We start from the raw sequence: 14,724 nt of genomic DNA on the forward strand, positions 1-14,724 counted from the left end.
GCCTCTGCATTCACAATAAATCACCTTCTTACTGAGAGGCATGTTTCTCCTGCCAGATCAGGCAGCTCCTTCTTTTGAAAAAAGTCATGCTTGCAGTATTAGAATTAAGTTGGACTTCCATCTAAAACTAATTTATTGAAATACTTTGGAAATTGAGTTAGGAAGCATGTGTGACAATAGGTTATGATGCATTTTATTTGAAAGTGGGGTTGAAAATGATTTCATTATCAAATTCTGTTGTGTGATTTTCTTCATTTGCCATAATAATATATGCAGTATTTAACTCCACTTAAAGCCCACCTCTAAATAACAAATACTCCAATATTTATATTCTTGTATGCATTAGATAAGCACATTCTAAATATGAGGATATTTTCTGAACAATCTATTCCAGTTCACAGACTGTTGGTCTGTTATTCAGATTGTGAAACATTCACATAAAAGCCACTTTCTGGGTGGGTCACGGTGGCTCAGCAGGCAAGAATGCTCGTTTGCCATGCCAGAGGACATGGGCTCGTTTCCCAGTGCCTGCCTATGTGAAAAAAAAGCTACTTTCTCATGTCTTCTTGTTCTTGATTTCATTCTCTGGTCTACTGGCATCCACCCTCTTACTGCAATTAAGTGGATGAAGGACTGTAGTTGAAACCAAGTAATAGTCCCAGAAGTCTCCAGTTGATCACCACTTCTCATTTCATTAATGAAGATTCCTTGGGAATTTTGAGTCCAATTCTATCCAAAAAATATATTATTAAACAAACAACATTTTCTCTAATACCCAAAACCATTCTACTGTAGATATTTCCTACTCTCCCATTTCCAGGATGATAATCTATGGAAGCAAATTCTATGGGAAACTATACTGATATCTCTCTGTCTGTCCTGAGAAACAGAGATTGTGTTGTCTGTTCAAATCCACAGGTCATGTGTGGGGCTTCCAGGATAAATGAGGAAGGATGACACTGAAGGGAAGTTTCCACCTCTAGCTGGATATTTGGTTGACTTAGGACATTTTTGCATTCATGTTAACCTGAGATGATGCAATCAACTTTGATATGTGTCATCTGTGCCAAATAAAATTTTGGTGCAATCTTTTATTTGGTGTTTAATTTTTCTCTGCAGGTTTTTTAATCGTCTATGTTTACAGGTATTACAATTGCCTATAATTTGATATTTTAAAATATAACACATTTTCATGCTATATACTATTTTCTGTAAGTTTGAAATACTTATAGACAGATTAAGATGTTTAATTCTATTTTCTGCTTTTCCACTCAAATTTCTGAAAAAACCTCTTTGTTGATTCATGTATCACCATTTAATTCAGTTTCACCAATTTTTAGTTGTGTAAATACCTGGAATTTTTGTTTTTAAAGTCTGGCCTTATCTTGATATTATTTTTTCCAGAATTTTATTTCCACTTCCAATGCTGTCATGAATAAACTTGGGCAACTCATTTTTGTAACAAAAAGAGACCTTGAGTTGTTGATGTTTAGTTTTCACACATCTTCAAGTTTGGTTCATGTGCCATATTGTCTTCTGAAATGGTTTAAATAAAAACATGTCAACCAACACTGGAGAAGTGTCCAGTCACTCACACCATGTACACAGTGGGCTGTCAGAATTTGTAGTAAACTTACATAAGTGAAATATTGGTTATTTTCTAGCACTACATTATTACAAACAACACTGTATGTAACATAACATGTTATTCACCACATGATGTTACTGATGAACAAATGGCCTAATAATATTTCATTTTACATTTTTTGTTAGCTTTGCTTTCATTTTGGGGTGTTTAGAAATTATTTCTTTATCTATTCTAGATTGAATTTCTTCCTGGATTACAGACATCAGAAATATACTCTTCCACTTTTTTGGTGCCCTTAAAATAAATTTTCAGACAGAATTTACTAGCTTTCATGTTATCAAAATTTTAATTTTTGATTTCTACTTTGTATTTTATATCTTCTTAATGAAATTTTACCCTATGCCATAATCAATGGAATGTTTTCCATTGCATATTTTTCATTAATGCATACAACAATTCTACCTGTAAATCATACAAGCTGGCATATAATTAATTTTGTTTTCATCCATTATGGTTAAATCATTATCTTTTTATAGTTACATCAACTGACTTCTGACATATATTACTTTTTATAGTTGAATAGCTCTCTATGGGCTATTTTTTCTTGTTTAATTGTCTTCTCAATTCACCTTAGTTTGGACTTATCTATATTTTATAATTCAGTTATAATCTGATACCATACTAGCTATTTTGTTGCTCAAATTTTTCCTGCTTTATCATTTGGGATCTCTTTCAATTTTGAACTTTGGTGTCTTGGACCCAAATACTTCATTTGTCTGAGCACTTGTTTAATTTCTGGCACTATAAATTGCTCCAGGATTGTCTTGTATTTTCCCAGGTACAGACAAAGAATCACATGTTTCTCAAAGGAGTCTTTGATTAGACAATGGTATTAAGAATAAAGTTTTGTGTTCTGAATACATTTATTACCACTGGTTGTCACTAATCTTAGGCCCTGTAAACAGAGAGCTAAAAATATACATTTACAAACATTTTGTAATTATTCTTAATTTATGTATCTGTAGGTATAAATGTATCCATCCAGATGTCTTGAGTCTAGTCTAGTACCAAATGTTTCATTCTATCCTTCCTTCTATTCCTTATTTTCACTTTATATTTGCCATGTAGTAAGACTTTCAATGCTTTCAAGGTTCTACTTATGTTGGATAACAATAATTTAGAAGGAGATTAAGAAAATATTTATTTTATACCTTAACTCTTTTAAATTCCACTTTAATTTATAGTGGGATAAAAATATATAGAGGATATCATGAATTTCCCTATCTAGTAAGCAAACAGATAGTTATTTGTATGCCTAAGCCATATATTTGCATTCCCCTCCATCCCAGCATAAGTGCCACTGCTGAGGAATTAATATAGGCCATGCCCTTGTTTCTCGCCTCTTATTTAATCCAGGGGGTCTGTCTCTGAAAGGGTCATTGACTAAAATCAGGTAAGATGCAATTCAGAGAACTTGTATGTTGCTACTGGTATAATAGTGCCACTATTTTATGATCTTAGCAGGTGTTTAAAGCTCCAACTTCTTGTGCTGGGAGAATTTTGGATTTAATGATATATTAGTAGACTTCAAATGTTTCATTTAATACCATCTAAAGAGTTTTGTAAAACATTATCACCTGATTTAGGTAGAATCTAAAATTCTGACCTAGAGAGTAAATAATTACAAAAGGTATGATTTTGCAAATCTGAAATATTTTTACTTAATTATAATGAAAAGAAATTTACCCAACCCAGAAAAGCATATATTGAATGCTTATAGCATTATAGAATCGTCTCTAAAAGTTTAAAGAACTAAATATTGAAAAAATGATGATGTATTATTTGGGATAGTCAGGGTTCCCCAAAGAGTTACATAGATACATGTGCTTATGAAAATATTGAAAGATTTATTGTAGAAATGGGCTCACACCCCCATCAGGGCTGTAAATTCTGAATGCCGTAGGTCAGACTGCAAGTTGGAAACTTGATGATGGTGCTGTTCAATTCCCCAGGAGACATGGGCTGCTTAATGTAGAGATAGAATTCATCTGAATGCAGATGTCTTCAGTTCTTCCATTAAGAATTCCAACTGATTGGATGAGGATACTTCTATCATCTCTCATTGTAGACATAATCAGTGGTGGATGCAATAAACTGACTAAAGGTTTACATCCACCTATATCCTAACAGTAACAATAAGGCCAGTGCTTGCTTGACCAAACAACTAGACACCATAATCTAGCCAAGTTGACACATGAATTTAACCATCATAAATGTGTAAACTAAGTGTTGTATGCAAACAGTGATTACATAGTCAGCAATTGAAAGAAAAACCTTAATGGTATATGCAACAACATGATTGGACATCAAAGGTATTGTGCTGAGTGAAATAAAAAGCATCAAAATGCCATATACTACATGATTCTGTTTATATGATGTCATGAAAAAGACAAATAGAAAGTCTGCTTTGCAATTAAATCAAATTATATGCAAATAAGATATCTAGTATAACACATAATAAAGTAAATAATTTTGTGTTTACCATAATTATTAAAGATCTTAATTCATTAAATTTAAGATGACATTATTATTAAGACTCACTTATTTTGTGTAGCATTCTATTAGTCAAGGTTAAGTGACGAAAAGATACCTACTCTAGGTGTTTCACTCAGAGGACATAAGGAGGCAATGCAGAAATTAGCCCCAGCTGGAAGCTGCTGTCCACATATACACACCTCCCAAAGCTAAAGGGACAGCATGGGAGAGGTTGAGTCACCTGAACCCAGCAGTCAGGGTCATCAGCAGGGGAGAGACCCGCATTTTGATGTTTTCAACCCTTCCAGTGCCTACTAGTTCTTCCATGTACATGAATTGTCCAAAACCCTGTATTTTAACTTTTGGAGAGTCTGAAATACTTTCCCATGTGTTCACAGTATAGCAGGTGATAAATCTACTATAATTCTTGTAGGCAAATAGCAGGCAGAACTTTTAAGAGAGAAAAAGCACCAAAGAAAGGCTCCAGATAAACAAGTTGGGCAAGGCCTAAGAGGAAAGTTGAACTCTCCATCAGGTTTGTTTGAGAACTGTCCTATGGAAAAGTGTCATAAATTCTCTGCCCTGGAAAATCCTGGGACTGCTGTTTCTTTCTATTATTCTGTAGTCAGGGATCCTTCTGATGGCCTCTTGTCCTTTAGAGTACTCAGGAGGGTAAGACCCACATTTAGCCAAACCTAGAAATGCCAAGGACACAATATCAACTCTCAGACTGGCTCTTAAATGCCTTCCCTTCCTAACATAAGTTAAAAAATTCTCAAATGATCCTTTGTTGTGGCAGGAATGAAAAGTCAAGACACTCCATAATCACATCCATAAACTCCCTAAATCCTCATCTAACCCACACTCCAAGTCTCTGTAAACATGCAGTGTAATCAAAATTGCCACTGTCCTGCAGATGTGTTGTGACCATCTCCGTAGAAATTATGTGCATGTCTCAGAGCTTCACCTGAAGCTTCTACTAAAATGCTGCTATATAGGCATTATCTCTGAATTTGGTTGAAATAAGAAAGATTCCTTCTAATAAACAAAATTTCACCTGAATCATGACCAAAAAAAAAGATGGACTTTTTAAACTTTCACAGTGAAATCCCTGGGGGTGACACCTGAGAGCCTCTCTGGTTAAAATTCCACTGGTCTAATTGATAGTGCATGTTCTTTTTGCCTACACTGACTGAGCACTGGTGTCTATGTTTCTCAGCTTCCATGGTCCAGTCTCCCAACTACTGCCTTTCACATTTGGTGCCCAAACAGCACTGATTTCCAAAACCAACTTTTCCTGCCCTTTCTACCAGAGGCAGACTCACACCTTTCTCATGGTTGTCCTTTGATCATCGTTCCCAATGGTTGTGAACAGAAGGAAGATGTGTGAGCTTCTTGAAGGAATTCTCCCCATGGCAGGATTCTTTGGCCCCAGAAAGGAGGCAGGTAGGATGGGGCAGCACACAGGATGGGTCAAGAAGAAGTGACAAGTCAAAGTTGAATTGTTTCTTTATCTTTCTTAAAGTCATAGTTTCATGTATATAACTCTTTCTCTCCTTTCCATTATTCACATTTCAAAAATGCTGCATAAGCAGTATAATAGCATCACAGTGGAGGAAACTCAAGTTTATAAACACCAATCCCTCAAACAGTGACACAAGCAAAGCTGCCCAATATTTCCTCAGAGAGAAGCATGCTCTGTATGACATTAGTCAGGTAATTAACTTGCCTTCTGATTGGAGGCATTATGGCCTTTACTCAAGGTTATTTTCTTTAGAAATGCTCCTTAAACATAGTCAGAGACAGAAGTTGATACAAGACATGAGAAAACATAAAAAGATCGGGAAAAAATGATGAACCTGAGACACCTATGGAGAATTTTCTCCCAGTAGGGCATAAATTTCCCTTTTAAATGGAAATAATCAATTCTCCAAACACAAAGGCCCAAAGAAAGTTTTTGACAATTAAACTAACTTTGGCTGTGTGGTGCTATGGGATGATAAGAGCTGAAAGAGTCAGGAAGTAATAGAAATCCAATCAGACATCACAGAAATGTCAACTCCAAGGGTGAGGTATAGTTAAACTAAGTGAGGCAATGAAAGCAAATGAAAAATAAAAATACATAATAAGACATTTTCAAAATAAATTGAATTTGTTATCTCTTTGGGAAAAATGTAATCAAATTTGATTATGACTATTTTGCTGACCTCAAGTTTTAAGGCAAAAAATGCGTTTTTAAAAGAAAACAAAGGACAACAACTCTGTGGTCTTAAAATAGGAAAATATTTTAAACAAAAGAAAATATAAAGGGCAAGATCACATATTGGGTTATGTTAAGCTTAAGAAATTCTCTTTAACAAAAGACACTGAGGTTAACAGTGTAAGAGAGAGAGAGAGGAGTGGAAGAATGGGCACCAGGAAAGTATTCCTGAGTGGCATATACAAACAAGTCTTACAGATCAATAAGGAAAACACAGAGAACACTGTAGGAAGAAAACGAAAAAAAGAACAAACATTCAAAAAATTGTTTGCCCAATGCAAAATCAAGGTGTGAAAAGTACTCAAGTGTTTTGCTAAACAGTGGACATGGAAATAAAGCCATTACTTGATGCCATAGGACACATCTGTCAGAAATGAAATGACAGAACATTTCAAATATTGACAAAGACATGGATACAGTAGTAAATGTTCACACTGCTGGTGGGTGTGAAAATTGGTACACATATTTTAGAAAACTGTTTGGTGGTTTCTCCAAAAGCGGAAGAAGTGTAAAAATCCCATATGAAATTTCCATGCCACACACTTACCCAACAGAAATTCATATCTGTGTCAAGAAAACATTTTCTAGAATTTACATCAGGCACTATTCCTAACAGCCCCAAACTGTAAAACATTCTTATATGCATCAACGACAGAAGGATAAAATTTGAATTCCAGCCTCAATACTAATAAATGATAAACAATTACATGCAAAAATACAGGTAAATTCAAGGCAACATGTTGAATTTCAAAGGCTCAATATTAAATGGCCCAGGCAGTGTAATTTCATTTGAATGATGTATAAAAGAGAGGAAAGCCATCTTCTTTGTTAGATATGAAAAGTGTGATTACTTTTGAGATTGGTGAAAAAAGGATGCTTCTCAAGGCAAACAGTTTTTGCTTTTATTACATAGGGGCTTCATATTCTGGTTATTAATCCCAGCGCATCATACAGAATATATCCAATGCTGTAAATTTAACAAAGCTGTTCACTTACTACTTTGGTATGTACTGTATATATATTTAAAACATCAGAATTTCTTTTAAGCTGAGAAAATTAAATAAATTAGTCATACTATTGTCCTTATATTGCAAAAGTAGAAGTAAATGCATTAAATAACGATACTGTGATTTGTTTTAAACTGAAGTTTGTAATTTATAGGTTCAAAATTGAAAGGTACTGTATACAACATACAAATAAAAATGGTAAACTGTGGAATTATTTTTTAATTATCAGAGAATAAGTTAAGGTTAGACAAAATAAGAAAATAGAACACAAGCATGAAAGAAGACAATCAATTGATAACTTTAATTCTATGCATAACCTTTATTAACAAGAGACTTATTTCTACTGTTACAGTGAATTATTTTTTGACTGTAGTCAATGGGATATTTTTTCAGGACAGATGGCAAAAACATAAAGATTAAGGTAGAAAAATGAAAAAATATATATATAACATGTAATGTTAACCAATTACTCAACTATTATGGTTACATAAATAAATCATTATAGAATAAATAAATAGATACATAAATGTAAATCAGATAACATAAACTTTAAGGGTAATGTATTTTGTCATTGTAATTAGTATTTTTTCACATTTCCTAATACACGATTTCCACAACTTATGCCTGATAATAACAATAATCCATACATAAATGTATATGACACATAAATGCATACACATGCACACCTTCATACATTTAATACTGTATGTACTGTGTGCATGCACTGCCACTCCCTTGTAGCATCTTAAAGCTTCATAATTGTACCTAAAGTTCTCTGATGGCCAAGAGAACAAGCAACTGAATGTTGTGCAGTTAAAGACCATTTACATATACCTGATGGAACTAGGGGGTGTTATATTCCTTCTGCAGGAGAAGGTGACCATGGATAGCCTGGAGTCACGGCCCAGGAGAACAAAGGGACTGACAGTTGGGAAACATGCAGCAAATAGTGAAGTCATGTTCAACAGCCACAAACTGTAATTCTCAAAAAGAACAATATAGAATTGAAGGATGGAGGAGAAGATGTAAAAGGATACATAGGTGCTCAGGAGTAAAAGGATGGTTTGGGTAGCTCTGGACTCAGGGGAAGACCTGGGGGAGAGGCTGATCCTGTGAATGTGTTGGACCCGCTGCTTGTGCCTGTACAGGATGGAAACCATGGAGCTGCTGGCCCAGAGCATGAGCCCCAAACATAGAGCATCAGGGAGTGATAACAATACAGCATAGAGTGAATCTGCCCTTTTGTCATGGATTTCAGCAGAACAGAATCCTAAATTTTTTTTCTTTCTGATGGAAACATTTCTTTTATTGCCAATCACATACAAAGGAAAAATGATATTCACCAGCATGAAGAGGAGCCAGCACAGGGCTATTGAGAGCCCGATGTACTTGGGAGCTTGCACGTTAAGCTTTGCCAACCTGGAGTTCCTGGGGCTGATGGTGATCACCTGGAAGATACTCAAGAGGCAGGTGCTGCCAAGGCACATACCCCTACCCACTCTGTAAACATACAAAATAAGTCTGCATCCAAAATCATTGATGAAATATTTCAAACCAAATGCTATCATTGTCCTGGGAACTCCATTAGTGAGAATGAACAAGGAGTTGACTACAATTAGGTGCTTGAAAATCAAATCTGTGGACCTTAACTTGCACCCAGTGATGTAAAGGAAGACATAATGGTAAAGAAGAGAGAAATTCCCCAGGACTCCAATTGCAGTCTGGGATAAGAAGACCAAGGCTATTACCATATGCCTGGAGGACATCCTGCTAGTTCCCAGACACTAACATTTGTCTTCCGAGCCAGAAGATTCTGCATGGGAATAGAAGATGTGCGCTACATGTCAACTGAGGTCCAATCTTCTCCACTTACTGTTAGTGCCCACTAACAAAGAATTACTTAATGTTTGTCATTTATTGAGATATTTCTGTTAGTTGAATATGTAACATTTACTGTGTGTCTTAGTGAATGAATCACAGCTATGAAAACTGTACTCATGCTAACTTCTTTATTCTTCACAAATTGATGTGGTGTTCACCACAATTGCTTTTATTATGAAGACAGTGAAAATTTAAGCAAAGGGAGGTTTGTCTAAATTTACATGTGGTTGGGGAAAAGTCGAGACTTTAACTGGGCTTGGCAATCAACCATCATGCTCTACTAATGAAACTAATTAGCTGTGTTCTTGCAGTAATCCAGATATAGATTGAGTTTTGTTCTTATCCCTTGAAATTTGATTTTACACTGGTGATATTACACATTACCATTTTGGTGGTAGCAAGTTTCCAGTATTGTGTAAAAATATAATTCAGACCCCAATATTAATTATGAACAAAATTTTACAGATCTAATAAAATATAGATTCACTGTATGCAGAAAAATACTATAGGAAACTGACCCATGACCAAGTTGGATTTAATAAGGCAAGAGGACTTGAATACTAGGATAGCAACAGACACTCATTTGCTTTTATCCCTGGAACAAAGGTATGACAGTGCCTAGGTCAGAATTTTCAACAATCCAATATTATGCCCTAAACTACAGGACCAGTAGCACTAATTTATTAAAAATCAGTAGTGTAGGTTGAAACTAATCATTACCCTTTGTCATTTATATTCACCACCTAATTGATATATTAGTTAAGTAAAACCACTGGCAATGAAATGAGAATATTATTAAAACTATAAGATATACGGAAAATGAAATCTGCATGGCATGGAATTTTGTACATTTCTAAAATTGAAATGATATATGTTCTTGATTGATATTAGGATATTTTAAAATCAGAAAACATATCACAAGATACATTTGGGCATGCAGCCACTTTATGAAGCCCATAATTATAAACTTACATATTTCTTAAATGCCAGTTCCTTAATTTAAGATGGAAAACAGGCTCACATTAATTGACAGACCACTTTCATTTTCAGGAGAGATGCAATCACCATCTTCAAAAAGCCCTTCATACAGTCAGAGTTAGAGAAAACATTTCTCTCCCAGTATTTGCTATTCACATAAAGTATTTTTACTCAGGATTAAATGATGCATGTAGATTCATCTGAAATTTTATTGTAAACATTGTATGCATTATATGCACATTTCTAGTGATCCTGAAAATTTTCATTTTTGATTCCTTTAATGTTGGTAGAACAGTAGATTGCTTTCAGAACTTCTGCCTTTAAGCACCTATGAAATCAGGTTTTCCTATCACTTGTATTACACAGCAAAAATCACTGTTATTGAGGATGACACTTTATTCCACTAGGAACTTTCATGGGTCAGAGTCCCACCTCTCTATAACAGTTCAGCCCATGCCTCAGGAACAATTCATCTGTGCAGTATAACATTGGCACTGGAAAAATTTCAACCCTAAAATATTCCTGTTTTTTTCCAAAGCAAATGCTTAAAAAGTCTCCTCACATGCCTACTTCTCTACAGACTCTGCCTCTTGGACTGATATAAGGAAAATACTCACCTTACGCTATTCCACTGCCAGAATCATGAGAGTCAGGCAAGTGTGAGAAGAGCAGCCTGACCCAGAGATAAGGGTTTGTGGCTCTGTGACATCACCTCCCCACAGCACTGCAATTTATCATTTTACCTGTGGCATAATGAGACTGCAGGCTTGGGGAACTGAGACTATTTCTGAAAAAAAAAAACTTCCCAGTTACTAATTACCAGAAAATAATTATCAGTTCCTCTTAACATCCCCAAAGAGACTTTAGATTGTTTGGGAAGGGCTCTTTCTTTTCCATGAGCCCTGGAGGCAGACAGGGTCTCATGTGGAGGGAGAAAGTAATGCTGAGGTCTGGGAAGAAAGGACTAGAGTGAGATAGCTGCATCTCACTGGAGGCTCTGTTTCCCTGAGAAGTCCTTCCATGCAAAGTACAGCTCTTTACAAATCCTCAGGACACACAGTCTCACCATCATTTAAGTTATGACTGCAGAAATGAACTCAGGCAAAATACTTGAGAAGGATTCATAATGAGATACAAGTAAAAGGAAGGATATGATGCCAGTAATTTACATTAGAAATCATGGACTTTATCTGAACAGCTGAGTGCCAATTAGTTTTAACTAATTTAAACAATTTTATTGTTAAATATCCAATCCCATTATTGTCTCCTCAGAAGTGGTCAGAAGTCTAAAAAGAACCAGACCTGCAGAGAGACAGAAGTTTATGCATCCTTCAAAAGTAAGAACATGAAGATGAGGTGGTTTACCAGGCACATTCCCTCATTTCCTTATTATCAGATAATGCTACTTTCATGATTTAATTCTACTTACTCATTTTGAGGGTACTGAATGTTTAACACAGCCTTTACACACACACACACACACACACCACATACACAAATTTTCTTAGCTGACAGTAACAGAGATTAGTTGGCTTTGTAATTAATTTAAAAATTTAAGGTACATGTTCAAATTAGTCCCTTTGATTTTACTACAAAAAAAATGAAGAATTTGATCTATTTCTAGTATGTAATGGCTCCAATATCCCAGTCAGGTGTTAGAGCCATGATATTGGAGAAGGCTGAGTGTGTGTGTGTGTGTGCAAACCACACAAACACAGTTACCTCTTTACAGATGCAAACACACATAAGCATGCAAACTCACACAATCAAATATATAGTCAAATACATTCACTTACACACATACAAGTCACACACACTTTCTGTAACACTCACACTCACCCACACACTCCTCAGAAGCACACATCATATTTATACCCATTCACTATGTCATGCACTAACACAAGGTCGTATAGTCTCACTCACATTCAGAAAATCGCACACAGACAAGATGTGCATATGTATTTCGAAAGTGTCCATTTTTTGAAAAACAGAGGTATCTGCAGCTTATAAATGCCTTAAACATTCCTTTCTCCTTATACTCCTTCCCACTGTGCAACAACCCAAAAAGAGATGAAGCGCAATGTGTCACACTTACAAGAGTTGTGCATGAGCCTTTTAGGTTTAGGCACATAGAAAAGTTGAAGTGTTCAGGATTTGACACTGTGAGGGTATGGGCATATTGGAATGAAAATGAGGGCACAGGGAAAAGATGAACTGGAATCCGATGAGGGATCAAAGAGACTGAGGGCATAGGAGGCATAAAGAATTCAAGAGGAGAAAGAGGGCAAGGGGTTATAAGGCACAGCATAGTTAAAGATACAGAGGGGTAAAGTGCACCATCAGGGAACAAGGAGGAAATGTGTGCAAAGAATTTAAGGGAATAAGAAATAAATGTATACAAGAAATTTAAGAGTATGGGGAATATTGACCTCTGAGGATTAAAAAGGTAGTAGGGATCACAGAAATGAAGGGGATAGTGATGGTGGGAAATTAATGGATGGAGAAACGTAAAGGTAAGTGTAGGTAAAGGATACTAGGATCGTCATATCTATGACAGGTTAAAGGACATGAGTTCAGAGGCAGGTAACAAGTGGGAATTCAGGTCCTGGTTATACTGGGTGGTTGAAGGCGAGGATGGAAGAAGAGAAGGGGTTTGATGGTTAAGTTCTGGTATCAAGTGATGATGCCCAGTTGTCTGGTCAGGAAAGAACTGTCCTGACCATCACTGCAATTATATTGCATGGCTGATTAATGAAGTAGAAGGCTGGTGTATTAAATCATCAGTCAATTGATTGCATTTGTCTCTGATTACATCTGGGATTAAGTAAGGCATGTTTCTAACTGATGAGAAAATGCAATCCCTAGGGGAATTTTAATGAAGAACAGAGACTTTTTCACTGCTGCTTCTTCAGCCAGTGAGACTCTCCTGTGGAGTTCATTCGCATACTTCATCAGAGCTGCCAGCTTCACAGCCTGCCCTGCAGATTTTGGACTCTTACATTCCCACGGTGGTGTGAGATACCTTTATAAATCACATATTTACAAATATCTTTACTGGTTCTATATCTCTAGAGAGCCCTGACTAATAGAGCATGGTACTGGGAACACTTTTTGAGAAACATACTCTTAAAAATAGTATTTCACAATTGCTTTTCTAGTCTGATTAGACTCAGAGGCACTAATCACTCTGTTTCCAATAATCGATATGGCACTGACAATCCATAGGGTGAATTGGCTGAGAGAGGCAAAATAACACTATCAAATTCTGCTAATTGTAGGCTTATATGAGGCAAGGCTCTGTGAGATTGTTTTTGGCACTTTTAAGGAGTACTGTGGGATTAAGAGGTATAATGATTTTGGCTGGATGTTGTTAGCTACACTGGATGCAGTGATGAAGGAAAGGGATGACTGGAACACTTCAAATTTGTAACTTATGTACCATATGAATGATGTAAAAAATTTCATGTTTGCCCTGCAAGAAAATCTTATTTCCCATGATCACAGACTTGAGATCACTGAAAACTGGACACAAAGCCTTATTGTGAGAGTAGCAGATTGACAATGTAAACTAAAATCTCAAACTTGTAGGGTGTCTGACGTTAAAGTAAGGGCTTTAAATGGAAAATAATGGGATCCAAAAATATGGGATGGGGTTATATGGCTTGGTACAATGGCAACTGGGAGAGGGACTCATCAGAATCTGCTGAGCATTTGCTATATAGACCTATAATGTGCTGTTCTGAGGAAAGAGATTTCTAAACTCCAGGCTGCCTTGAGGAAACAGCTTCCTGACCTCCAGGATGCATAGGAATCTGCCATGCAAACTCCACCTAACGAGATTAACATTTCAGTGTCTGCTAACACTATATCCACCTCCCATGGCAAAACAGCTCCCACCTCTCTATCTGGAATGAATAATCCAATTTCACCAGATGAAACTGAAATGGAATACCCTGAGGTGATCGGTGAAAGACACTTCAATTCTTTTTCATGACCCATCCCGACCAGCCTCTTTCCTTCAAGACTGATAACTAAATAAAAGTCAATAGACTCCAAAATATGAGGTAAAAAGTGTGACTCATGAGTACTGTGCTATACTCCAAAAGAACTTCATGAATTTTCCAATCAAAATAGACATAAATCAGGGGGATATGTGTGGGAATGGATATTAAGAGTGTGGGATAATGGTGAAAAATATATAAAACTGGATCAACCTGAATTTATAGACATGGATTCACTAAGCAGAGGTTCTGCAGTCAATCCTGTAGCTCATGGGGTTAGAAAGGGCATTAACAGTTCGTTTGGTTGGTTGGCCAAAACATGAACCAAAAGGTGGCTGACATTACCTGAGGTTGAAATGTCAATACTACCCTGGTATAATGTAGATGAAGGGATCCAGATGCTTAGGAAAATTGGAATGTTAGAGTGGATTTATCATGGAAGATATTTTCACACACCCCAAGAGTGTCCAGAGG

The 14,724-nt window shown here is 36.1% G+C and overlaps 1 protein-coding gene across 1 annotated transcript; it reads right to left on the reverse strand.

Moving 5' to 3' along the window:
- Positions 1 to 8,214: 8,214 nt before the first annotated feature.
- LOC143660144 (vomeronasal type-1 receptor 4-like) lies at positions 8,215 to 9,185 on the reverse strand. The gene has a single exon (XM_077133560.1). The coding sequence runs from the start codon at positions 9,154 to 9,156 to the stop codon at positions 8,215 to 8,217; it is 942 nt and encodes a 313-aa protein (XP_076989675.1). The 5' UTR covers positions 9,157 to 9,185.
- Between the last annotated feature and the right edge of the window lie 5,539 nt (positions 9,186 to 14,724).

The sequence above is a fragment of the Tamandua tetradactyla genome, chromosome 16 (assembly GCF_023851605.1).
Source record: "Tamandua tetradactyla isolate mTamTet1 chromosome 16, mTamTet1.pri, whole genome shotgun sequence".
NCBI classification, from domain to species: Eukaryota; Metazoa; Chordata; class Mammalia; order Pilosa; family Myrmecophagidae; genus Tamandua; species Tamandua tetradactyla.